General features: G+C 40.9%; 1 protein-coding gene across 4 annotated transcripts in view; it reads right to left on the bottom strand.

Moving 5' to 3' along the window:
- Positions 1 to 1094: 1094 nt before the first annotated feature.
- Positions 1095 to 25964, bottom strand: part of LOC131221595 (cysteine-rich receptor-like protein kinase 44) — a 51125-nt gene continuing 26255 nt past the window's right edge. For 2 of the 4 annotated variants that reach the window (XM_058216879.1, XM_058216877.1), the window contains 5 exons: positions 10016 to 10209; positions 9394 to 9604; positions 2057 to 2294; positions 1718 to 1868; positions 1095 to 1642 (listed from right to left, as the gene is read on the bottom strand). In XM_058216879.1, coding sequence (XP_058072862.1) covers positions 1334 to 1642; positions 1718 to 1868; positions 2057 to 2294; positions 9394 to 9604; positions 10016 to 10209 — 1103 coding nt within the window. In that variant the 3' untranslated portion in view covers positions 1095 to 1333. The remainder of the gene's footprint in view (positions 1643 to 1717; positions 1869 to 2056; positions 2295 to 9393; positions 9605 to 10015; positions 10210 to 25964) is intronic. The other 2 variants (XM_058216878.1, XM_058216876.1) reach the window with 1 other exon arrangement.

Below are 25964 nucleotides of genomic sequence, written 5' to 3'. Positions count from 1 at the left end.
GTTCTTGTCAATGGAGTCAGTTGCGGTTTCTTCCAGTCCTCGCGTGGCCTGAGACAAGGGGATCCCCTATTGCCGAGTCTTTTCATCCTAGCCTCTGAAGTCTTGAGTCGAGGCCTGTCAAAGCTTAGCTCGAGTGGTTTATGCATCCCTTACAAGGTGAAATAGGGCTGCATTCTTATTTCCCATCTACTGTATGCGGACGATACTGTTTTATTCCTTAATGGCTCCAAGCGTTCCCTTCTAACTGTCAAGAAATTCCTCTCTGATTACCAATCCTTGTCAGGGCAAATGATCAGTCTCCACAAGAGTTCCTTTTTCTGTTCCTCAAAATTATCAACTGGTAGAATCAGAGGCATTCAACAATCTATTGGCGTTAACAAATCTGTCACAAATCTTATCTACCTCGGAGTCCCTATTTTCAAGGGCCGAGCTAAGAGATTGCTCTTCGCCCCTCTCCTAGATAAGATGGCAACAAAGATTCAAGGCTGGACTACAAGAATTCTCTCCCAAGCGGGCAGACTAGTGCTGATCTCATCAGTTCTGAGTAGTATCCCCACCCACTCCTTAGCGGCTGTCATTATTCTTAAGAGTATCTTGAAGGATGTAGAGAGGATGTTTGCGAATTTTCTTTGGGGCTGGCGGGATGGCAGGCCGAATCTTCATTTTCTTTAAAAAAAAAAAAAAAAGGATTCCAATTCTTGTCAATTTCATAGTAATTGTGATTTGGATTTCCATTCATGTGTTGTCTACTATGAAATACAGTGCATTTTACGTGTATGGGCACCACCACGTCAACCTAAATTGCCTAGATCTTGCATAAGTGAAAGGCGAAGAGGAGGGCGAAGAGGAGTGATGTCATGTAGAAATTTACACAAGTCAACGAAGGGAAAGGTCTTGGCATCAATTGAGATTATGGGTGGCCGCGTAGTGAGAAAGCACGTAAAGGGGTGATGGCTTAACCATTACACGTGTTTATTGATGGCTTAACCATTACATATAGTATGATGTCCACTCAACAGAAACAAGGAAAAGACAACTCATTAAGCAACTCAGAAACTAGCCAAATTCAACATGGAAGCATACAAGACTTACCGGACCTGGAAAATTATTCTCAACGAATAGGATCTTGAAATGTATATTGAAACTTAAATTAACATAATCCCCAAATATTTTAAGTCCATCAAGCCACTTTGTATCGCTACACGATGAGAACGTGTGAAGAAGGTGTCATTACAAGTACATATATTTTTGGCAAGCCAAGGTGGAACCATGGCCTGTGGAGATCGCATCCCAACCCATGAGAGCATGAGATTGACTGATCAACTAGACCCATTCATCTAGGTCGGAGAGTAGAGATAGTTACCTCATTCAGAGAGCGGATTTTGGCACTTCCTGAAGATTGATCTGATTCATTGACGACCCTTGAGACAAAAAATCCTGGCTGTGTAGGTTGTGGAAGATCCATAGATTCACTTCCAAGCATGAGAACGACTGAGGACATGGTGGGCCTATCCGCTGCATCTTCTTGAACGCATAGTAGCCCAATGTGGATCCATCTCAACACTTCACTTGTAGGACATGTCTGGGCTAACAAAGAATCAATCAACTTCAAAGCTTTTCCATCGCACCATAATTCCCATGCCTGTAATTTCACATTTCATGTAAGAATATGGGACCAAGAAGGTGTGTTTAATTTGAGTTATAGGGAGAATCCTACATAAGTGAGAAGGCTCTGAGCATGGTTAGGAAGATTGAGACCATTGTTCCTTTTTCCGCTTAGAATCTCTAGAAGTAGAACTCCAAAGCTATAGACATCAGACTTCACAGAGAATCGCCCTCCCATTGCATACTCCGGTGCCATGTAGCCACTGTTGGCAATGACAATGGTGAAAGGTACATTAGAAGCACTATGACTAGAAATGAAAATTTCCAAAAGGATGGAGGGCTGACTGACAGGCAATATCAATGTCTCCCCAAGAAATCTGAACTGGACTAATGATTTGGGATGGTGGGTTTGATATGTATTACCAAAGTTGAACAAAAAAAAAAAACTTACTATGTTCCAACGACTTTATTAGTGTTGACCTGGCTTTGATTTCCTCTTAAAAATCGTGCCATTCCAAAGTCAGAAATCTTTGGGTTCATCTCATGGTCCAACAAAATATTGCTAGATTTCAGATCCCGGTGAATGATTCTGAGTCTTGAGTCTTCGTGGAGATAAACAAGGCCCTTTGCAATTCCACCTATAATACTTTGGCATCTTTCCCAACCTAATTGAGCTCGCTTGACTGGATCTGAAAATAACATGCAAACTAAGTTGGATTACGTTCTATTCATTGATTTAAATCAATCCATGTGATAGATTATTAGATAGTGTGTGCGGGAGTTTTGTGCTCTTGTTGCCGGTTCCAAGCATGAATCTTGAGAGTAAGATGATCCGTGTAGCTAACCACAATTAGTTAGGATAAGGCTTACATGATGATGATGATGAGTTGGATCATGTTTAGGTTGCATATGCTAGAATTCAGGTTGAATTAAATCAAGTTCATGCCGCATATTAAATTAAATCATGTTTAAGCGTGTTTGGCTGCACTAAATATCATGATATTTCGTGATTAAAGTTTCTGACCTTAATTGGTAGTAGGGATAAGAAAAATCTACAACATGACCAGAATTTATTCATTTAAAGACTATTGATCTTTCAATCCGTACAATATTTTGAAAATCCATTGTGGGTCCTTCTAGATAAATGGTTCTATTTGCAATAAAATAGTGGACAATGCTACATGTTGTTAGACACCTCACATACCTTGTATATCTTGTTACCTTGTATATCTTGTTTCTATAGGTAGGGGATTCTGCATTTACTACTTTCCTTATATAGATGGTTGTAATCTCTATATATTCAACCCCATTGGGTTATCTCAAATACACGGAAAATCTTCTGCATCTCTCACTTTTCATGGTATCAGAGCAAGGTTGATCCGAAACCGTTCCTGCGTCATCTGTTCATCACATCTGCTGCGTCTGACAAGTGCCTCTTCTCATCCGACCGCCCCTGCGTCATCCGGCCGCCTAAACCACGCCGTCCGACCGCCCCTGCAGTATCGTCCGGCCATCCCTGCTGCGTTCGGTCATTGTTCCTGCTCATCCGACCTCCCCTGCATCGTCCGGCTGTCCCTGTTGCGTCATCCTGCGACCCTTCTGCTTCAGATCTGCTCGTCCGACCCTGCTGCGTCGTCTGGTCGTCCCTACTCGCCTCTGCTCACCTTTGCACCTCTGTCCTTGTGCTCCTCTATTCATCCCTTCTCGTCCGGCCAGCCCTTGCTCATCCGGCAGCCCCTACTCGGCCTCTGCTTATCCAAATCCAGATTCGAATCCGACGCACTCTGCTCGTCCAGATCCTATTCGTCCAGATTCAACCTCTGCTCATCCAGATCCAGATCCAGATCCCTTGCTGTACGGTACATCTGAAACTTTCTTCTGTGTATTCCATTACTTCAAATCAATCAATGAATAAGGATTCATCACGTACAGAAGCCCCACGTTGTAGTTTTGATGGTACCAACTATTCTCTATGGGCCATTCATTTTAAGAACTTCCTCAAGGGTCGTAGTTTGTGGGGACTACTGGATGGATCTGTTACTATCCCCACAGATGCCGCCAAATTAGATGATTGAGAAATAAACAATGGACGGATTATTACATGGATTCTCGATTCGGTCGATCGGTCCGTTGCTGTTGGACTCACGCCTCATCGCACTGCTAAGGCGATGTGGAAACATCTCTAGTTGATTTATCAACAGAGTAATGCGGCCCGGTTATACCGTCTGGAACAGGATCTTGTTACCCTTACTCAGGGTAACGATAGTATTCAATCATTTTATTCCAAAATTGTCACAATTTGGACAGAGATGACTATGATGGATCCAACATTTGCACATGACTTTAAAATATTCCAAACTATGCGCGAGAGTGCGCAAGTTCGTCAATTCCTTATAAAGCTACGTCTGAAATTTGAGCATTGTCGGGCTGCTCTCTTAAACCGTAGCCATACTCCTTCATTGAATTCGGTTATTAATGATTTATTGGCTGAGGAACAACGACTGAAAGTTCTCTCAACTCCGGGCTCATCTGATATGGTGCTTGCTGTGTCCACAACTCCACCAACACGTGGTTCTGGTTCCTCTCCCTTGACTTGTCACGGGTGCAACAAGGTGGGTCATGTTGTCGCTCAATGCAAGGAATGGTGTGCTTATTGTCGACGGACTGGTCATGGTATTCAGGACTGCCGTACACGAGCTTATGCATCTTCTTTCGGCCGTAGATGTGATGGCCGTGGTCGTGGCCGTGGTCGTGCTCTTTCTGCTACGGCTACCACTATTTCTTCCGAGCCATCTGTTAGTGAGTCTGCATCTACTACTTCTGCTGAAGGTCTTTCATCTCCATTGACTCCTGTGATGCTCTAACAAATTATTCAGGCCCTTTCTGCCGCCGGTATGTCAGGTATATCCTCATCTTTTACATGGTTCTTCGATTCGGGTGCTTCCAATCATATGACCGGTGATGTATCCCATCTTCGTGACATTCGTCCCTATACCGGCAATCAGGCTATTTCTACTGCGGATGGCACTAGACTACCTATTCAGTCCGTTGGCTCATTGACTTTCTCTCCTTCTGCTCATCGTCAGTTCACTCTTCGTGATGTGTTTCATGTCCCTAACCTCTCCTCCAATTTAATTTCAGTTGGTTAACTCACTTCCAATAACTACTTAGTCATATTTCTTCCCAACTGTTGTTTTGTGCAAGATCTGGCAATGGGGAAGGTACTTGGGAAGGGTAGGCGACATGGTCATCTGTACGTGCTAGACTTTAATCCATCTGTCACCCCGGCTCGTTGTTTCTTTTCTCCATCTTCATCAGATATTACTTTAGCAAATAAAATATGAAAACTGTGGTACTTTCGCCTGGGTCATCCACATTCGGATCGGTTACTTCAGTTAATTTCATCTGGCATGTTAGGGAATATTTCTCTTAATAAAAATGATTTGGATTATTCTTGTTCTTCCTGTTGCCTTTCAAAAAGTAAGTGTATTCCATTTTTTTTAAGTATTACAAAATCATCTTCTATGTTTGAACTTGTGCATACAGATGTCTGGGGTCCATCACCAATTATGTCTCTCTCTGGGTTACGATACTATGTTATATTCATTGATGACTTCACATGGTACACTTGGATTTACTTTCTGCAATCAAAGTCACAGGTTTTTGAAAAATTCAAGTTATTTCACTCTATGGTGGAGACTTAGTTTCGGGTTCCAGTTCAAACTCTCCGCTCTGACTCAGGGGGGGAATATCTCTCAACCGAATTTCGTACATTTCTTCAAGGTCATGGGATTATTCATCAGACCACCTGTTTTGATACTCCACAACAAAATGGGGTGACTGAACGGAAAAATCGTCATATTGTTGAAACTGCCAACACTCTGATGACAGCTATGAGTATTCCTCGTTCTTTCTGGGCGGAAGCCATGTTACATTCAATCTACTTGATTAACCGGATGCCAACCAAAGTTCTGAATGGTAAATCTCCCTACTTTGTTCTCACCATCTTACCTCCTGTATATTCCACACTCTGTGTGTTTGGTTGTATTTATTATGTTCACCTGGCTTCACGTGAACGTAATAAACTATCTCCAAAATCGGTCAAATGTATGTACTTGGGATTTGGGAAAACTCAAAAAGGTTTTCGATGTTATGATCCTGTTTCTTATCGTGTTCGGGTTTCACGATATGTTGTTTTTCTTGAACATATTGCCTTCATTCATCTCTTCCTCCTCCGCACACTCCAAACTCTTCTGGTCTAACCACCTTTCCTGAAATTCCGTTTGCCTCGAGTACTCTCCCTCGTCCATTGCAGGTATACTCACGTCGACCACGTACAGATCCACCACCTATTACTCAACCAGAACCTACTGTACCTGTTGCGAATCCTGAACCTACCTCGATACGTCGTTCTGCTCGTGAACATTAAGCGCCTGATTGCTTGATATGCTCTATGTCTGGCATGAATGCTAATCTAGATACTGTTTCTATTCCTACTTCATATTCTTAGGCAGCCACTCATGATTGTTGGAAGAAGGCTATGGCAGAAGAACTTGCGGCATTGGATGATAACATACCTGGGAGATTGTCTCTCGACCCGCTGACCAACAATTAATTGGTAGTAAATGGATTTATTCTGTAAAGCTCAAGTCTGATGGATCATTGGATCGATACAAGGCTCGACTTTTCGCTCAGGGATACAAACAGGAATACGGAATTGATTACGATAAGACTTTCGCTCCTGTGGCCAAGATGGAAACTGTTCGTACTCTTCTGGCTCTATCTTCTGTTCGCTCATGACCACTCTCTCAGATGGATGTGAAAAATGCCTTTCTTTATGGAGACCTCCAAGAAACCGTATATTTGAAACCTCCTCCTGGCTCTTTATTCCTAACAATAAAGTATGTCGCCTAAAGAAAGCCCTGTACGGCCTCAAATAGGCACCGCGGGCATGGTTCCAACACTTTCACAATGTGGTTACGGGTGCTGGCTTTACTCAAAGTTGTCATGACCCATCCTTATTTTTGCACACCACTGCTCACGGCATTGTTATTGTTCTGGTTTATGTTGATGACCTCCTACTGACTGGTACCGATGCTACTGGCATTTCGGCTTTAAAGGAAGTTCTGCAATCATCATTCAAGATGAAAGACCTAGGCTATCTAACATATTTTCTTGGACTTGAATTTTCACGTTCCAACCGTGGGATTCTGGTCAGCCAGCGTAAATATACTAAGGATCTTCTCACCTTAGCATCACTAACGGATCAAAAGATGGTTTAGACTCCTTTAGAACTTAACGTTCACTATGGTCGTGATGATGGTGATCTACTTGCACAGCCCGATTTATACCGCTGTCTGGTTGGGAGTCTGGTTTACTTAACTATGACTCATCCTGATATTGCCTACGCTGTCCAAGTGAAACAAACTGACTGACGACTTGGACAGCGTATGCAATATCAAGGCGAGTCATAGTTAAGTAAACCAGACTCCCAACCAGACTGCGGTATAAATCGGGCTGTGCAAGTAGATCACCATCATCACGACCATAGTGAACGTTAAGTTCTAAAGGAGTCTGAACCATCTTCTGATCCGTCGGTGATGCTAAGGTGAGAAGGTCCTTAGTATATTTACGCTAGCTGACCAAAATCCCACAGTTGGAACATGAAAATTCAAGTCCAAGAAAATATGTTAGATGGCCAAGGTCTTTCATCTTGAATGATGATTGCAGAACTTCCTTTAAAGCCGAAATGCCAGTAGCATCGATACCAGTCAGTAGGAGGAACAATAACAATGCCGTGAGCAGTGGTGCGCAAAAATAAGGATGGGTCATGACCACTTTGAGTAAAGCCAGTACCCGTAACCACAATGTGAAAGCGTTGGAACCATACCCGCGGTGCCTGTTTGAGGCCGTACAGGGCTTTCTTTAGGCGACATACTTTATTGTCAGGAATTAAAGAGCCAGGAGTAGGTTTCAAATATACGGTTTCTTGGAGGTCTCCATGAAGAAAGGCATTTTTCACATCCATCTGAAAGAGTGGCCATAAGCGAACAGAAGATATAGCCAGAAGAGTACGAACAGTTTTCATCTTGGCCACAGGAGAAAAAGTCTCATCGTAATCAATTCCGTATTCCTGTTTGTATCCCTGAGCGAAAAGTCGAGCCTTGTATCGATCCAATGATCCATCAGACTTGAGCTTTACAGAATAAATCCATTTATTACCAATTTTGTATGGAAACAATCTCCCAGGTATGTTATCATCCAATGCCGCAAGTTCTTCGCCATAGCCTTCTTCCAACAATCATGAGTGGTCTGAGAATATGAAGTAGGAATAAAAACAGTATCAGACATAGAGCATATCAAACGATCAGGCGCTCGATGTTCACGAGCGGAACGACGATCGAGGTAGGTTCGGGATCCGCAGTAGGTTCGGGTTGAGTAATAGGTGGTGGATCTGTACATGGTCGACGTGAGTATACCTGCAATGGACGAGGGAGAGTACTCGAGGCAAACGGAATTTCAGGAAAGGTGGTTAGACCAGAAGAGTCTGGAGTGTGCGGAGGAGGAAGAGATGAATGAAAGGCAATATATTCAAGAAAAACAACATGCCGTGAAATCCGAACACGATGAGAAACAGGATCATAACATCGAAAACCTTTTTGAGTTTCTCCAAATCCCAAGTACATACATTTGACCGATTTTGGAGATAGTTTATTACGTTCACGTGAAGCTAGGTGAACATAACAAATACAACCAAACACACGAAGTGTGAAATATGCAGGAGGTAAGCCGGTGAGAACAAAGTAGGGAGATTTACCATTCAGAACTTTGGTTGGCATCCGGTTAATCAAGTAGATTGAATGTAACATGGCTTCCGCCTAGAAAGAACGAGGAACACTCATAGCTGTCATCAGAGTGTTGGCAGTTTCAACAATATGACGATTTTTTCGTTCAGTCACACCATTTTGTTATGGAGTATCAGAACAGGTGGTCTGATGAATAATCCCATGACCTTGAAGAAAGGTACGAAATTCGGTTGAGAGATATTCCCCCCCTGAGTCAGAGCAGAGAGTTTGAACTAGAACCCGAAACTGAGTCTCCATCATAGAGTGAAATAACTTGAATTTTTCAAAAACCTGTGACTTTGATTGCAGAAAGTAAATCCAAGTATACCATGTGAAGTCATCAATGAATATAACATAGTATCGTAACCCAAAGAGGGACATAATTGGTGATGGACCCCAGACATCTGTATGCACAAGTTCAAACATAGAAGATGATTTTGTAGTACTTAAAGAAAATGGAATACACTTACTTTTTGAAAGACAACAGGAAGAACAAGAATAATCCAAATCATTTTTATTAAGAGAAATATTCCCTAGCATGCCAGATGAAATTAACTGAAGTAACCGATCCGAATGTGAATGACCCTGGCGAAAGTACCACAGTTTCCACATTTTATTTGCTGAAGTAATATCTGATGAAGATGGAGAAAAGAAACAACGAGCCGGGGTGACAGATGGATCAAAGTCAAGCACGTACAGACGACCATGTCGCCTACCCTTCCCAAGTACCTTCCCCGTTGCCAGATCCTGCACACTAATGTTTTCCTCCTGACATTATGATTTAATAGTAGGTTGGTTTGTTAATTGCCTGGTACGCCTACTGAGCTTTTAATGACTAGTGCTTGTTTGTGCACCTTACAAATGCATAAGAATATCTATCTGTGTTTTACGTTTGTCTTTGTAGTGAAATTCAGAACTAGAAGAAGAAAGTAAGGGTCCAAACCAAAGAGAAAGACATTAAGGCTGGTATTTGGCATGTATTCATAGATGAGCAGTTTCTCTCCCCTCTCTATACAGCAATACATGAGCTTCACAAGGTTCCTATGTTGGAGTTTGGCAATCAATGTGACTTCATTCTTGAATTCCTCCAGACCTTGCCCTGAGCTCTTGGAAAGCCTTTTAACTGCTATTTCCTTCCCATCAGGTAGCATTCCCTGAAATGATTTTCCATGAAATGGTTAATTAGAAAACCCATGTAGCCTATTCTGTTCAAGACTTAACTACTCACAAGTAAAGATGCATTTAGATGTTAGAGCAAATTGAATTTCAAACATTCAATTGATTCGAGTTGACCTTAGAAAATTAATGAGTTTTCTCAGTAATCATAATAAGGAAGAAGTGCTTAAATTGAAATTTCTTATATATTACTGCAATCTGGAGTCCACATCCTTCATATGGGTGCTGAAGAAATTAAGACTGCGTTTGGCTGAAACAAATATTTATGTCATGATATTTGGTGCAACCAACTGCAGCTTAAAACTTTCCACTTTCCATTTTCATAGAATAAAAAATCTCTAATTGGTTCCATTGTGAATCCAAATACATCCTTAGACAAGCGCCTTTACCTTATATACAGGACCAAATCCACCTTCTCCAAGCTTATTTTCATCAGAGAAGTTGTTTGTAGCAGCTTGTATTGTAACTAAGTCGATCAATGGCAGATCTTGTGTTTGCTCACCATTCATGCTTGAGTACAAGAGTTCTGATCCAATCGGAGGCCCCAAATAATTTAATAGTTCATGGTGACCGTTCTCTTTCACTGATTTGAAAATGAGAAAACATAAAATTAGTCAGTGGCATTTTCACCCATTGGTTAACGATCAGATGATCCAATTAAACCATTCATATGACTCTCCCTACTTGTGTGGCCAATGGTGCCAAAATTGCTTTGATTAACTGATTGTAAATCTGATCTATAGCCTTGGATTGAAGGGACGAAAATGTCATATGTATCATTCTACTATCATATTCCTCTTTGGTCCGACATATAGATCTTCATCATCTGGTCTTTCAACCTTGTGAGGTTCATCATAACACGCCAAGTGCAAATTCTGGCAAGACAATTGAGGCGAAATGAATCTTTCACCAGAGAATTTGGACTTCTATGGCCAAGGCCGTCTGCAAGTTGAGCTCAAGCAAAGCCTAGCTCAGCCCAAGCCCGGCACATCTAAATTTTCATCCTGAAATTGAGACCCAGCCCTTCCCCAGTGCCTGAAGTTAGGATCATTCATGAAACATGGAAAATATCTTCGAGCTCAAGTCTAGGAATGGTGTACTTATTTCTTTCAAGCCTAAAAATCATTTCTATGCCCATTACACAGGCCCAAAAATAAAATCCAAGCCTATTGAAAGCTCTACGTATGGCCTTAAGATTATTTAGCTTTTTCTTAAAACCTTTTGGTGACCTCTTCCGTTGTCGTCGGCAGCAGAAGCAGTAGATACAAGAACTGAATAGAACCAACCCGGCAACCGAAGCTACACTAATGAAAATTATAATCTTTGATTGGTTCCCTCCATTCCCTGTCATAAAAGCAAACGATTTTTTATATCAATTGCAATGCACATTGTAGGTCTATGTTCGGATGCAAATTGTAGACATTAGATTAATCAAGAGGAAATAACCCCCCAAATAATTTTTTTTTAAAAAAAGCGTTGGTTTCAAGTCCAACTTAAAAAAGGAATGAGATTGCTATCTCGTGTTTTTTTTTTTTTTTTTTTCACTAAAAATCTTGTTTATTTATAGTTTGAGAAATGCCCAGATGCTCTAAGAGTGTAAGTTATGGTTCTCGTAGTTGCTTGGCCAGGATATCCTCCCTTTTGCAGTCCAGAACTCAAGATGGATGGTAGAAGAAGGGAATGCAATTCTGTGATCAGAACTGGTCTGGCTTTGGGCTCATTTCAATAGCAGATGGAGTGAGAATTCCTGAGTAAGAACTGCAGCAGTGGCTTGACTTTTGTCCAAGAAGGGACAGCTGGAATCTGGAAGTGATGGATGGAGCGGTTCCTTTTTTTTTTTAATTTTATTTTAATGGAGCGGTTCCTATTTAATATGAATGTCCAAAAGGTGGGAGTTATGCAGCCTTAAAATGTATATGTTGTTCTGCTGATATCCAAACAAGAACCGGAGAAGAGAGCAGTCTAAAATGAAGGAGAGCCCTCTTATAGCAAGAACCAACGGCAGTTGCAGGGGGACAATGCAGAATCTAGAACCTCTATAAACAATGCCCTGAGTCAAATCAGGGGGTAAAAATTGATGTAGAGCAGGTCGCGGACAGTTACATGGCCAAGATGGATCAGAAAAGGCCTGGTCGATGACAGAAGTGATCCAGACCATCGGACCTTTAGTCAGGCATATTTCGCAAACCGGAATGAGTTATCTGACGTATAATATATGATTTTGGGGTAGAACGAGCTACTTTAGCCGACCAACCCCGCTATGCCGGGTTGCCCAAGCTGGATTTGAGAAATACCGCCAGATCGACGGTCGTTTCCCTATTTTAATTTCGTTTTTACTATAAATAGTAAGTTTTAGTTTGACTATAACTCTTCATCCGTTGGGCTTTAGGAGTTGCGTCCAACGTGAAAAGAGCTTAGAAAAATTAGGAGAACGGTTTGGTGAAGCCTAATAGGACAGTTACTATTTTTGTCCGAAAACCTTGCGCACTAGTAGACATCACGATCGTCTATAAATAATAAGTTTACTATTTATAGTAAGTCACAAATTCTAGGAGTTCTAGTTGTAGTTTGATTCTGATTTATTTCCCGTTGCTTGGTACCCCTATTTAAAGGGTTGTGAACTCGTTTTTATGAATTAATTAATCAATTTTGAATTTCTTAAAATTTACTTCTATTTTCTACTTTTCTCGTGGATTCGAGAAGTCTCTGTGAGGAGTCCAAAGAAGTTCCGTGGATTCGAAATAGTTATCCTCTTGAGGAAGACGTTGCTCGACCTCACGTCCTTCCCTGCGTCAATTTGGTATTAGAGCGAGGTTTCTCCTCAAATCAATGACTTTTAACGACGGGTCGAGCAACAATCCCATGAGCGGTGCTCCAGGGAATTTAACTTTAATGGCGGTAGCTTTCGAAGCAACGCAACAAGATAATTGGCAAGCCATGTAAGGGCTACAGGTTTCCATCAACCGCATAATGGATCTCTTGGCGGAAACCCTAAGGCAACTCCGTGTTCCTGGTGGAAATCCTCCACCACCAATTGCTGAAAATCATAATCGCCCTGATCGCAGGATAATACTAGCAGTGCATCCAAGGGTCATTCCTAAGGAAGGGGGATCTAGTGAGGAGGAGATCAATGACATAATCTTCCAACACCCCAAACAAGGTGACGATCGAGTATATCGAATCGATCGAGAAGATTGAATCAATCGAGAATTCAAGATACGGATTGATATTCCTAATTTCAATGGCCAATTACATATTGAGGACTTTTTCAATTGACTTTTTGAAGTTGAGCGATTTTTCAACTATATGAACATCCCTTAAGTAAAGAAGGTCAAGCTTGTGGCCTACAAGTTGAAAGGCGGAGCTTCAGCTTGGTGGAAACAACTGTAACTCGGACGAACCATGCAGATGAAAGCACTAATCCGCACATGGTAACGGATGAAGCAGCTACTACGCGCCCGATTCCTCTCTAGCGATTACGATCAGGTATTATTCCAACAATACCAAAATTGTCGATAGGGTAGTCGATCGGTGAAAGAATACGCAGAAGAATTTTACCGCCTGGCGGCGCGTAACAATTTGGTCGAGATTGAATCGCAACAAGTCGCCCGATTCAACGGGGGATTGCGTATGGCGATCCAAGATCGGGTCCAGATGCAGTTCGTCTGGACAATGAATGATGCGATCAAGTTGGCTATTCGGACGGAAGCACAACTTGAATGTCCTAACACACGGACCTATCCTACCGTAAGGATCGCTACGGCAAGTCCGCCCCAGGGAGCTCCACAGCTCAAGGGGAAGGAGCCCGTAGGAGCACGCACTCAACATCTTACGTCTAAGAGCCGAGATCAGGAAAGCGGACAAGCTAGACCCCAAAGGGGCGTATCGACTACTGCTGGTCCAAGTAGAATCTCGAACCCCTAAACTCGAGCAAGACTAGATAACTGCTATCGTTGTGGCCAACCGGACCACCTATCAAATACTTGTCCACAGCGAAAGTGGCGAACCTCGCCATCAATGATGGTAGTGCTGATAACGCTTATGAAGATCCAGATGTTGAAGAACAGGAGCATACCACCGAGGACGAGGCAGATGATTCAAGTTGGGTTCAGCAAGACCGCGACGAGTCACTCGTCAAGAGGCGACTATTATATGCGCCAAGAAAAGAGGTACATCCACAACAACATAACATCTTCTACACTAGGTGTACAGTGATCGAAAGGTTTGTGACGTGATCATTGATAGTGGAAGTAGCGAGAACATTGTCTCTAAGGTCATGTTGAAAAAATTACAATTGAAAACAGAGCGTCATCCCTCCCCATATACAATCGTTGGATCAAGAAGATCAGCAAAACAAAGGTAACTGAACAGTGCACCATATCCTTTCAATTGGCAAACATTATAAGGATGAAGTAGTATGTGATGTGGTTAACATGGAAGCATGTCACATACTACTCGATCGACCCTGACAATCTGACCATGACGCCACTTATAAAAGGCCAGATAACATATATATCATCGTCAAGGACGACTAGAAGACCATATTGGCTCCTATGGATCCAGAGGGACCACTTAAAACTTCTAAAGTAGAGGGCCATTTTGTCTTAACCATACAGGACTTCGTGGAATAATACAAAGAAACAGGACAGGCTTATGCATTAATTGTAAAAGGAGAATAACTCGAATCTACTATCATCCCTGAAAGACTAAGGCCCTTGTTACATAAATTCAAAGAAAACTGGCCCGATGATATTCCCAATGGGTTACCCCCTATGCGGGATATCTAACACTATATCGACTTTGTTCCCGAGTCCAGTTTACCCAGTCGTCCTCATTATTGAATGAGTCCGAATGAGTGCGAGATTCTTCAAGGGCAAGTGGAGGAGCTGATCCTTAAGGGTCTTATTCGAGAAAGCATGAGCCCATGTGCCGTACCAGTTCTATTAACTCCAAAAAAAGATGGGAGTTAGCGCATGTGTGTCAACAGCCGGGCCATCAACAAAATCACCGTAAAATACAGGTTTCCTATACCTCGGCTGGATGATATGCTAGACATGTTAGAGGGTGTAAAAATATTCTCTAAATTGGACCTAAGGAGCGGCTACCATCAGATTTGAATACGGCCAAGTAATGAGTGAAAAATGGCCTTTAAGTCCAAGCAAGGATTATACGAATGGATGGTCATGCCCTTCGATCTTTCGAATGTGCCTAGCACATTCATGAGACTGATGAACCAAGTTCTGAACCCTTTCATTGGGTGGTTCATTGTAGTTTATTTCGATGATATTTTGATATACAGTTAAGATAAAACCACCTATATGGAATACCTCAAGAAGGTCCTCCAAGTGCTCACTGAAAATAAATTGTATCTCAATTTAAAAAGGTGCAGCTTCATGACTGATAGCCTATTGTTTCGGAGTTTTATCATAACATCTATGGGCATTTCGGTGGATGAGGAAAAGGTGTAAACAATCAGAGAATAGCCAGTTCCCACAAATATTCACGAAGTGCGAAGTTTTCATGGACTGACGATATTTTATAGTCGGTTCATGAAAATTTTCAGTACCATTGTATCACCAATCATAGATTGCATGAAACAAGAGCAGTTTCAATGGATTGACGAAGCCGACAGGTGCTTTGCCGAAATCAAGCGCAGATTATCCATGACCCCAGTTCTTGTCCTTCCTAACTTCGACAAACTGTTTGAAGTCGAATATGATGCCTCATATGCCGAGGTTGAGGGAGTTTTGTCTCAAGAAGGTAGGCCGGTAACCTTCTACAGCGAGAAACTTAGCGAGGCACACAAGAAGTGGCCTACATATGAGATCGAGTTGTACGCGGTGGTCAAGGCACTGCGACACTGGCGACATTATTTGATTCAAATGGAATTCATACTTTACATGGACCATCAAGCTCTCAAATTCATTAATAGTCAGGCTAACATTAACCGTGTACATGATAGATGGATCTCGTTTTTGCAGGAATTCACGTTCGTGCTAAAACATAAGTCAGGGCAACAAAACAAAGTAGCCAATGCGCTGAGTTACCACGCAACTTTGTTAATCACTATGAGCAATGAGCTTGTCAGGTTCGAACGTCTCAAAGACATATATGCCGACGACGACGACTTCAAGGACGCATGGGTTAGATGCCAAGAAGGCCACCCCTGTGACTTACATATGCAAGAGGGATTCTTTTTCAAGGGAAATTGACTGTGCATCCCCAACAGTTCGCTAAGGGAACAGATAATCCAAGAGCTGGAGGTGGCTTTAGTGGACACCTTGGGTGAGACAAGACACGAGCTCTTGTAGAAGAACGGTATTACTGGCCGTAATTAGTACGTGATATGGGAAAGGCAGCCCAACGTTGTTATATTTGTCAGACTTCCAAGGGGCAATCCCATAGTATAGGCTTCTATACCCCGTTACCCATACCTGATTGCCCTTAGAAGGATTTATTTATGAATTTCATGCTTGGTCTCCCACGAACACAACGCGATATGGATTCAATGTTCATGGTAGTAGATCGTTTCTCTAAAATGGCGCACTTTATTCCATGCAAGAAGACTCTCGATACAACACACGTGGCGAATCTATTCTTCAGAGAAATTATGCAGCTACACAGGATTCCCAAGACTATTACTTCTTACCATGATACGAAGTTCATAAGCCACTTTTGGCAGACTTTGTGAACTCGATTCAATACACGACTTCAGTTTAGCAACGCCTACCATCCACAAACTGACGGGCAAACCAAGGTTGTGAATCGTACATTGGAAAACCTCATTCGATGTATTTCAGGAGAAAAATCGAAGCAGTGGGATTTGGCCTTGTCTCAAGCAGAGTTTGCATTCAACAACATGGTCAACCGCTCGACAGGGAAATCCTCGTTCCAAGTTATTTACGGACGAGTACCTCGTTGCACACTACACTTGGTCCCTCTGCCCCAAGCTCCCAGGCATGAGCATCACAACAGAACATATGGCAGACAGGATCATGGGCATTCATGCGAAGGTACAGACCAAGCTACATGCCAGGAACGGAAAGTACAAGGAGCAAGCGGACAAGCATCACAACAAAAAGTATTCGAGGTGGGCAACCAAGTAATGGTCCATTGCGCAAAGAAAGATTTTCTACCGGAACGTACAACAAGTTGAAGAATAAAAAAATTGGACCGGTACCAATCATCCGAAAGATCAATGACAACGCTTATGTTATTGATCTTCTCGATGACATGGCGATCTCACGGACTTTCAATGTCGCGGACCTGACCGAGTATCATGAACCAGTGCAAGATGAGAACTCGAGGATGAGTTCTTTTGAGGTAGAGGAGACTGATGTAGAGCGGGTCGTTGACAGTTACATGGCCAAGATGGATCAGAAAAGGCCTGGTCGACGACAGAAATAATCCAGACCATCGGACCTTAAATCGGGCGTATCTCGCAATCCGAAATGAGTTATCTGACTTAAAATATATGATTTTGGGGTAGATCGAGCTACTTTAGCCAACTAACCCCACTATGCCGGGTTACCCAAGCCGGATTTATGAAATACCGCCAGATCGACGGTAATTCCCCTATTTTAATTTCACTTTTACTATAAATGGTAAGTTTTAGTTTGACTATAACTCTTCGTCCGTTGGGCTTTAGGAGTTGCGTCCAATGTGAAAAGATCGAGCTTAGAAAAGTTAAGAGAACGGTTTGATGAAGCCAAATAGGACACTTACTATTTTTAGCCGAAAACCTTGCGCACTAATAGACATCACATCCATCTATAAATAGTAAGTTTACTATTTATAGTAAGTCGTAAATTCTAGGAGTTCTAGTTATAGTTTGATTATGATTTCTTTCTCATTACTTGGTACCCCTATTTAAAGGGTTGTGAACTCATTTTTATGAATTAATTAATCAATTTCGAATTCATTAGAGTTTATTTCTATTTTCTGCTTTCTTTCCTCGTAGATTTAAGAAGTCTCTATGAGGAGTCCAGAGAAGTTCCGTGGATTCGGAATAGTTATCCTCTTGAGGAAGACGGTGCTCGACCTCACGTCTTTCCCTGCATAAAAAATCCTCTTCAAAGTGAATAAATTCCAGCTAAGGGTATCATGTAGAGACTGTTAGGAAGATCCAGAGAGCGTTGAAGCATAGAAGGGAAGGAGGTGCAGTCCAGAGATAATCCTCCAATTTAAGTGTATTTGCAAGAAAAATATCTTTTGCTTGTTGGGGGATTGTGATGAGGGCATCTTGGTGCAATAAGTCCATTGGATGCGTGGAGGCTCACTCTAGCTAAGTACAAAAAATTAGGTTCCAACAAGGTGAACCAGCACCAAAGCATTCATAGTATTGCTACTGCTACGATTGATTCGAAGGGCTCAATGTCCCAAGGAATGTTGATCCAATGGCTTACCCAAGTGAAGTCGAAGATTTTCACTATCTTTTCTGCAATATTTGATGTCCATCTAGTTACAAGTCAAATGATTCAATGACACATGAATCAATGGTGCAACCTCACTAATCCATCCACCACTTTCAAATTGTTAAAATGCATTGTTCCATGCTCCATAACATGGGAACTTTGGCTAAGTAGAAATGTACTCTAGTATGAAGAAAAGCTTTTCATTAGGAGGGTAAAATTATGGATAGAGGAGGTTACGAGTGGATGCCAGGGGATGGGGGAAGCTCCTTCTTGGAGAGTCATGTGTAGCGAGCAGCAATTGAACTTTATGAGTTGGCTTGCAAGTTGTGAATGTTACTTGGTTATCAAGGACAAAGGAAACTGTGCAGATTCTAGTATGGAAATGATGTAGAGCAGGTCGTGGATACTTTCATGTCCAAGATGGATCAAATAAGGCCCGATCAGAGGCAGAAGTCATTAAGACCGTCAGAACCATAAAACAGGCATATCTCGCAAACCGGAATGAGTTACTCGACATACCATCTGTGATTTTGGGATAGGAAGAGCTACTTTACCCAACCAACTAGGCAAAGCTAGGTTGGCCATGCCGAATTTGAGAGATTCCATCATATCAACGGTCGAATTCCATGTTTAATTCCCTTTTTACTATAAATAGTAAGTTTTGGTTCCATCATAACTCTTCATCCGTTGGGCTTTAGGAGTTACGCCCAACATGAAAAGTGTTTAGAAAAATTAGGAGAATAATGTAGTTAAGCCACAACTCATTTATTTCATCAATCAATCAATCATTCAAGAACTGTCTTTCATATATCTTAAAATTATTTCTATTTCTTTTCATCGTGGATTCGAGAAGTCTATGTGAGGAGTCCAGAGAAGGTCCATGGATTCAGAATAGTACTTATCCTTGAGGAAGACGGTGATTTACCTCATCATGTTCATCCCTGCGTCAATTCGCGCTCCCTTTCCTCAATTGGACACAAATTGTGTACTAACACCCAAATGGTGACTCACTAGTGGATGGTGCTCTATGGGCCCTATCATAGTGTATGTATTTTATCCATACCATCCATACATTTTTCCACTTTATTTTACAGCATATGCCCAAAAATGAGGCAAATCAAAATCTCAGGTGGGCCACAATAGTTTTAGATCAAGCTGATATTTGTGTTTTCCTTCATCTAGGGCTATTTGACCTAATCAACAGGTTGGATGGCAAATAAACATTACAGTGGGCCTTAGGATGTTTTTAATGGTGGGCATTCAATCATCACTGTTATCGTGTGGTTTGTTACACCTACTAGTTAAATCTTCTTCCAAAATGCATGGATGGTGTAGATAAACACATGTATCATTTTGGGTCCTTGGAGCACTGTCTAGCACCCAGGTCGCTACCAGAATGCCAGTTGCTTTAGGGGGAAAAAGGAAGAAGTGAAATTCAACCACAAGAGGAATCATTCCTACCACCTAACCTGATATCCAACCAGAGCCGAATGCTCAACCCCGGGGATGTAACTTTCAAAAAGGTATTTGAAAATTGAACTCCAAGGTCCCATTCATATGGAACTTTCAAAATATTGTTTCTTCACAAAAGCAACGTTTTCGTCCTCTTACCAAAATCAATTTGGTTTTCACTGAGTTTGGTTTTATCGAGCAAGAAAAGCTTACATTTTCTGTACGCGCATGGGGAGAAGATTGGGTGCCACTTGGGCCTCAACCAGATCTATGTGGAGCCCACCGTGATGTATCAGTTTAGCCAGGTTGTTCATCCCATTTCTAAGATCATGTCAAAAATAAAGCAGATCCAAAATTTATGCAGACTATGCCGCATGAAACAGTAGTGATTGAATCCCCACCATGAAAAACATCATGGGATCCACTGGAATGTTTATTTGCCATCCAACCTGTTGATAAGGTCAACAAAATCTGGATGAAGAGATCGCACAAATAACATTTTGATCCAAAACTTTTGTGGCCCACCAGAAATTTTTAATGGTCGTTTACCACTGTTTCATGTATTATGGTCCACCTGAGATTTGGATCTGCTTCATTTTTTGGATCATACCCTAAAATGACCTTTCAACACAAATGGATGGCGTGGATGCAGTCACATACATCATAGTGGGCCCCACAGTCGAGGGTCCCACCCACCTCAGTGGCTCTAGGGTCTCAACTAATCTACTCCTGATTATGTGACCATATTAAAAGGCCGAAGTTAAACATGAAGGAAACATTATGGTCAGCCCTAGGAAGTTTTTAAGCATTCATTGCCACTGTTGTCCTTTGATTGGAATCTTCTTTATTTTTGGAGTCATGTCATAAAATATCAAGAAAAACAGATGGACGACATGAATATAGAATAAATATATAAAGGTGGGCTCTCCAGTGAGGGTTGCACTGTCCTGCGTGAGGTGGGGTTGCATCTAATCGACTCCCGTGCATTAGGTGTAGGGTTGTACACGAACCGTGCCAGCTCGATCAACTAGCTTGACTTGGCTCGAAAAAGCTTGAGTCAGCTCAGTTCAAAGCTGAGTTCGATCCTAGTCGAGTTGGTTTTTAGAGCTCGAAAATGAGTTTAACCTGAGTTCAAGCTGGCCCCAGCTCGACTCGGATCGATATATGACTTTACTTGGATCGACTCAGTCAAATGGTATATAAAAAACCCAAACCCTAAATATACCCACTTTCCCTTTATTTTGAAAAAACACCCACCCAACGCCCCTAGCTCTCTACGTCCCTTTATCTCTGCTTCTCCCGGACTCCCGCCCGGCTGCCCTTAGCTCTCTACTTCCTCTCTCTTTTCTTGTCTTGGACTCGCTCCTAGCTCTGCCTCCCTCTCTCTGCTCATCCCGCCCAACAGCAGCGAGTTCCGACAACTCGCCTCCTCTGCTCGGAGCTAGCCAGTAAGTTGCCCTCCTCCTCTGCTCGTCTTGTTGCCCACTGCAGCAGCTCTGCCTCCCTCCCTCTGCTCGTCCCACTTGACAAGCAACCCAACTCTACCTCTCTCTACTCTCTGCCGCCACCGCCCGATCAACAACAACCTGCCCGACTAGCAGTGACCCTCTACTTGACCAGCGAGTTAGCAACTAGCCTGCTCGGTCGTCTGTAGCTTGTTGCTCGCCCTCCTCCTACCGCCACTCGACAATCCGACCTACGCATGCCCCGCCCGCTGGTAAGCAGTCAAATCGAACCCCATTTTTACATACTATATAGATTATATTATAACATTATATTATGAAAACCCTATATTATATTTATATATTACATATATAATATTACAAAAACCTTATATTATATTTAGATGTTACATATAAATATGTGGATGGATGGATGAATAGGTTGATGGATGGATGATTGGTTGGATGTTTGGATGGATGAGAGTGATTGATGGATGGATGGATGGATGATTGGTTGGATGTTTGAATGGATAGGAATGATTGATGGATGGATGATTGGTTTGGTTGGATGGTTAAATAATTGATAATAGATATATTATAATATATCAATATTATTATATATATTCAATTAATGTTAGATTAATAATCATATGACTTAGGGCTTGTTTGATTTTTTGATTCATTAGTAAATACCCTATAAATGGGTACTAATTATTCCATTGGATATTTACCTCATTTCTTTAATTGTTAATTATTTTAGTGTTATAAATGTTTCATTGTTTTAATTAGCATCCATGACTTAGGGCTTGTTTTATTGGTAATTGTTAATTTGTTAGCATCATTTCTTTAATTGTTAATTGTTATTGCTAATTGTTTTAGTGTTATAAATGTTTCATTATTTTGGTTAGCATCCATGACTTATGGCTTATTTTATTGGTAATTGTTAATTTGTTAGCATCATTTTTTTAATTGTTAATTATTATTGCTAATTGTTTTAGTGTTATAAATGCTTCATTGTTTTGGCGTAGGATAATCAATTGCCCATATAAGGATTTCTATGTTGTCAGATATAGATTCAGTGTGTTTTTTAATGCATAGAAATTCTCAAAATTTTCCTTTTTGGACAGTTCAATGTTGGATAAATAATAATGTTTTCACTTATTCTAATTTAAATGCACATGCTTATTTTGGTTCGTCTCTCATAATTCTCTCTGGATATATTTCTTGCATTTATTTTCTCATTAAATATCCACACTTTCTGTGGATAATTGACGTGTAAATCAAATAATATATTAATATATTCTGAAGAGATAAGTGAAGATGCTGCCGAAATTTTAGCATGATATTTAAATTAAATAATGAAAGCATTGCAATCTATTCAACATTGAATGAATGACTGATTTAAACACTTAGGAAATTGTTGAAATTTTAGAAGACATTTGTAGACAGTGGAAACATTAATTTGTACACAAGATTGGTTGTGTCCGAGTTGGGGAGGTAATAATTATGATATTGATCAGAAAGAAGAGGAGAATATGTTTCAAGCCGCAGTACATAAAACAACAACGACATGAATAGATTTAAGTTAACATTTCTTGTTAATTTATTGGAACTGAAAATGATGCAATCGGTATTTTTTTTTAATGTTATGTTGATGGATACTATACGTGCATTGCATTAATGGTTTTTTTTTTTCATTCATAAATTGCTTTTATTTTATGTCGTATTTCGTTATTGCTAAAATATTAATTTTTCCAACATAATATGTAGATATGTCTTCAAGTGAACCATCAACCAATGTTTGAAACTACGGTTCCTTAGTTCATTCTCAAAGTCTATAAATTTAAAGATTTTGTGTCATTTATGTGGAGCCAAGTTTGTTAATAAAACTAATCGGCTTAGGTTGCACTTATCTTATCGGGGTAGAGATGTAAAACCGTGTACTAAAGCCCTAAAGGAAGCCCAACTTCTTTTTTAAGAACTTATTGATTTGAACAAAAAATATTCCACTCTCTCATCCAAACTTTTTAAGACGGAGGAGGAAACTAAATTAGCATTGGAAGAAGAATAATTCCAACTCGCCTTAAAGTGTAGTATGGAAGAGGCTTTTACATATCAACGATGTCTTCCAAGGCAACGTGATTTCGAAGTAGGTTTAAACTGCACAACTAAAAAAAAGAAGGGTAAGAATTCATATAAGTGTCTGTCCAGTCTTGGTACGTTTTACTGGGTGTTGGGAACTACATATTAATTTGCTCACAAAAAAAAGTTTGAAAAATCTAATTCAAATTATATAAAAGGATGATGAAAAACTATTTCAACCTTTAATTTAGGAGAGGTGAACGAGTACGTATATAAAGAATTGAAAAGCAGCTTCAGCTCGGCAGACGAATGTCCTCTACAGTAGTAATTAAAATTCAGTTTGTATTTAATATTTTATTTTCTGCTTTATTGTGTTATTAAATGTATGTAGTAAAATTATAATTTTAACTCGATACTTCCAATTTCCGACATCGTATACTTGATCTCATCTTGAAAACTAAACTCAGACTCAAATTCAAAAACTTAAAAACTAAACTAGAAAACTAAACTCGAACTCAAACTTGAAAACTCAAAAACTATAACTCGAACTCGGCTAAAAAAATCGAACTCGAACTGAGCTTAAAAGTTGGAGCCCGAACACGACTCAAAAGCTCGAGCTCGAACCTGGCTCGAACTGGTCCGATTGTTGACTGAGCCGAGTCGATCTGGAGATGCTGGCTTGATCACTGAGCTGAGTCGAGCTAATTAAGTTCGAGTTAGGTGTGCCTGGTAACCGAGCCGAGCTGAGCTGAGGCCAACTCAATTTGGTTTGACTTGATGTACACCCCTAATTAGGTGCCACCGGGATCCATCCAGGTGGGTGTGGGCCTGACCTCCCGTCCATCTGTTTCGCCGGCTCATCCAATGGCATGGTCTTAAGACGAAGCAGGTACAAATCTTTAGTGTACCACACAACAGATAACAATATTGAACACCCATGGTTAAAAGCTTCTTAGGTTCCATGTAATGTTTATTTGCCATCCAAGCTGTTGATAAGGTCACACAAACTTGGATGAAGGGTAAAAACAAAGAGAAGCTTGGTGCAAAACTTTTCTAGCTCTTAAAACGTTTTTAATGGTGGAAATCTAATCCCTATTATATGGTCAACCAAACTTTTTTTATATTATTTTTTTGCTTCATTTTCGGATCATGCTCTAAAATGAGCTAGCAAAACTGATTAACGATGTAGATATATATACAACACATACATTGAAGTTAGCCCTACTATCAGATTAGAACTCACCTAGCTAGATCTTTGTGGTATTCAACAAGGATTCCACTTTTAGGAGTGGCTTCGGCGATCCCTGACTGTGGACCAACCTTGATTATCTTCCCTACATCCATGTTGTCCATTCATTTTAAAAGCTCATTTTAGGGCATGATACCAAAAATGAATTAAATATCCAAGTCTTAAGTGGACCACACCACAGGAATTAGCAGTGATTGAATACCGACAATTAAAAAAAATTGATGGCCACTAGAAATTTTATTTGCCATCCAACCTGTTTCTAAGGTTATAAAGATTTAGATGAAGGGACCACACAAATATAAGACTGATCCAAAAATTTTCTAGCTTAGCCTACAAGAAGAGACCTAGATGGAGGGACCACAAAAATATCAGCTTGATCCAGAACTTTTCTAACTTAAAAGAAGTTTTTAATGGTCAATCACCACTGTGGTTCACCTGAGATTTATTTCTATTTTATTTTTTGAGATTATGCCCTGAAAATGATGTATCAAAATGGATGGATGGCATAGATATAAAGAAGAAACATTAAGGTGGGGCACAAAATCAGCGACCCAGCCACCTCGGTTGCTCCAGGACTTCTATATAGAAGTCGCGGCCCATTTTTCTGTTGGAAAATATTTTGAAATGATAATGTAGATAAAAATAAATAAATACAAAATAGATTCTATCAAGCCAAGCACATATTGGATATACTGTCCTTAAATAGTTATTCCCCCCTTTTACCTAAGATAGTTGATAGGCTACGTGGCAAATCTCTTCTAAGATACGACAAGCCTAATGTATTATGCGTGCAGCAATCATGATTCGGTGTGTAACAATCACAAATAAACATCTATAGGCCAAATCAATAATCACAAATAAACATTTGTAGGAACTCGCTCAACACAGCTTATCTGACATATTTTGATTTTTAGCCCTAACTTGCTTAGAAAGGAGTAGAAAAAAGTTGAATCATGGTTCTAATTTGATTCACTGAGTTAGATGCTGAGTTAACTCACTGAATCATATGCTGAGTCGACACATTGAGTCATGTGGTGAAATTTGTTTAGAGCCTGCGAGAATAGGAGATGTGTTGCTTCTACTACTAATGAAATACCAATTACTTAGTTGTATACTGAGTAGATACATTGAGTCACCAGGTGAAATTTGTTTATAGATGAAGAAAATAAGAGACGTGTTTGCTTCTACTACTCGATGAAATGATCCCAACAAGCCTTTCTTAGATAGGATCCGACAGTTGGAAAACTAGTTGCTTTCTTCCTTACTGCTAGAGGTGGGCACAGGATGACCCGATCCGACTAAGTCGACTCGTCCGACTCGGTCCGATCCGATTCAACTCGAACTGAATGGGTGAGTTAGTCCGAACCGAGTAAGCTTCGCCCAATCCGAACTCAAACCGAGTCGAGTTCGAGTTACCCAGTAACTCGATTCGACTCGACCCGAAACTCGATCTGGTTAGACTCGACTCGATCCGAAACTCGACTTGAACCAACTCTCTGACCCTACCCCAACTCGATCCCAACCTCCCTCATCCTCTTGCTCTTCCAAGCCTAGTAACCACCCACCACCATCCTCCTCCTCCTCCTCCTCCTCCTCTCTCTCCTCTCCACTCCCTCCCTCCCTCCATCATCCTCCTTCTCTTCCTCTTCCAAGCCAGACAACAACCTTCTCCTCTTCCTCTTCCAAGCCCGGCAGCCAC

This window comes from Magnolia sinica, chromosome 12 (assembly GCF_029962835.1).
Source record: "Magnolia sinica isolate HGM2019 chromosome 12, MsV1, whole genome shotgun sequence".
NCBI classification, from domain to species: domain Eukaryota; kingdom Viridiplantae; phylum Streptophyta; class Magnoliopsida; order Magnoliales; family Magnoliaceae; genus Magnolia; species Magnolia sinica.
The sequence above is the reverse complement of the archived record's forward strand: the minus strand, read 5'-3'. Positions and strand labels throughout refer to the sequence as shown.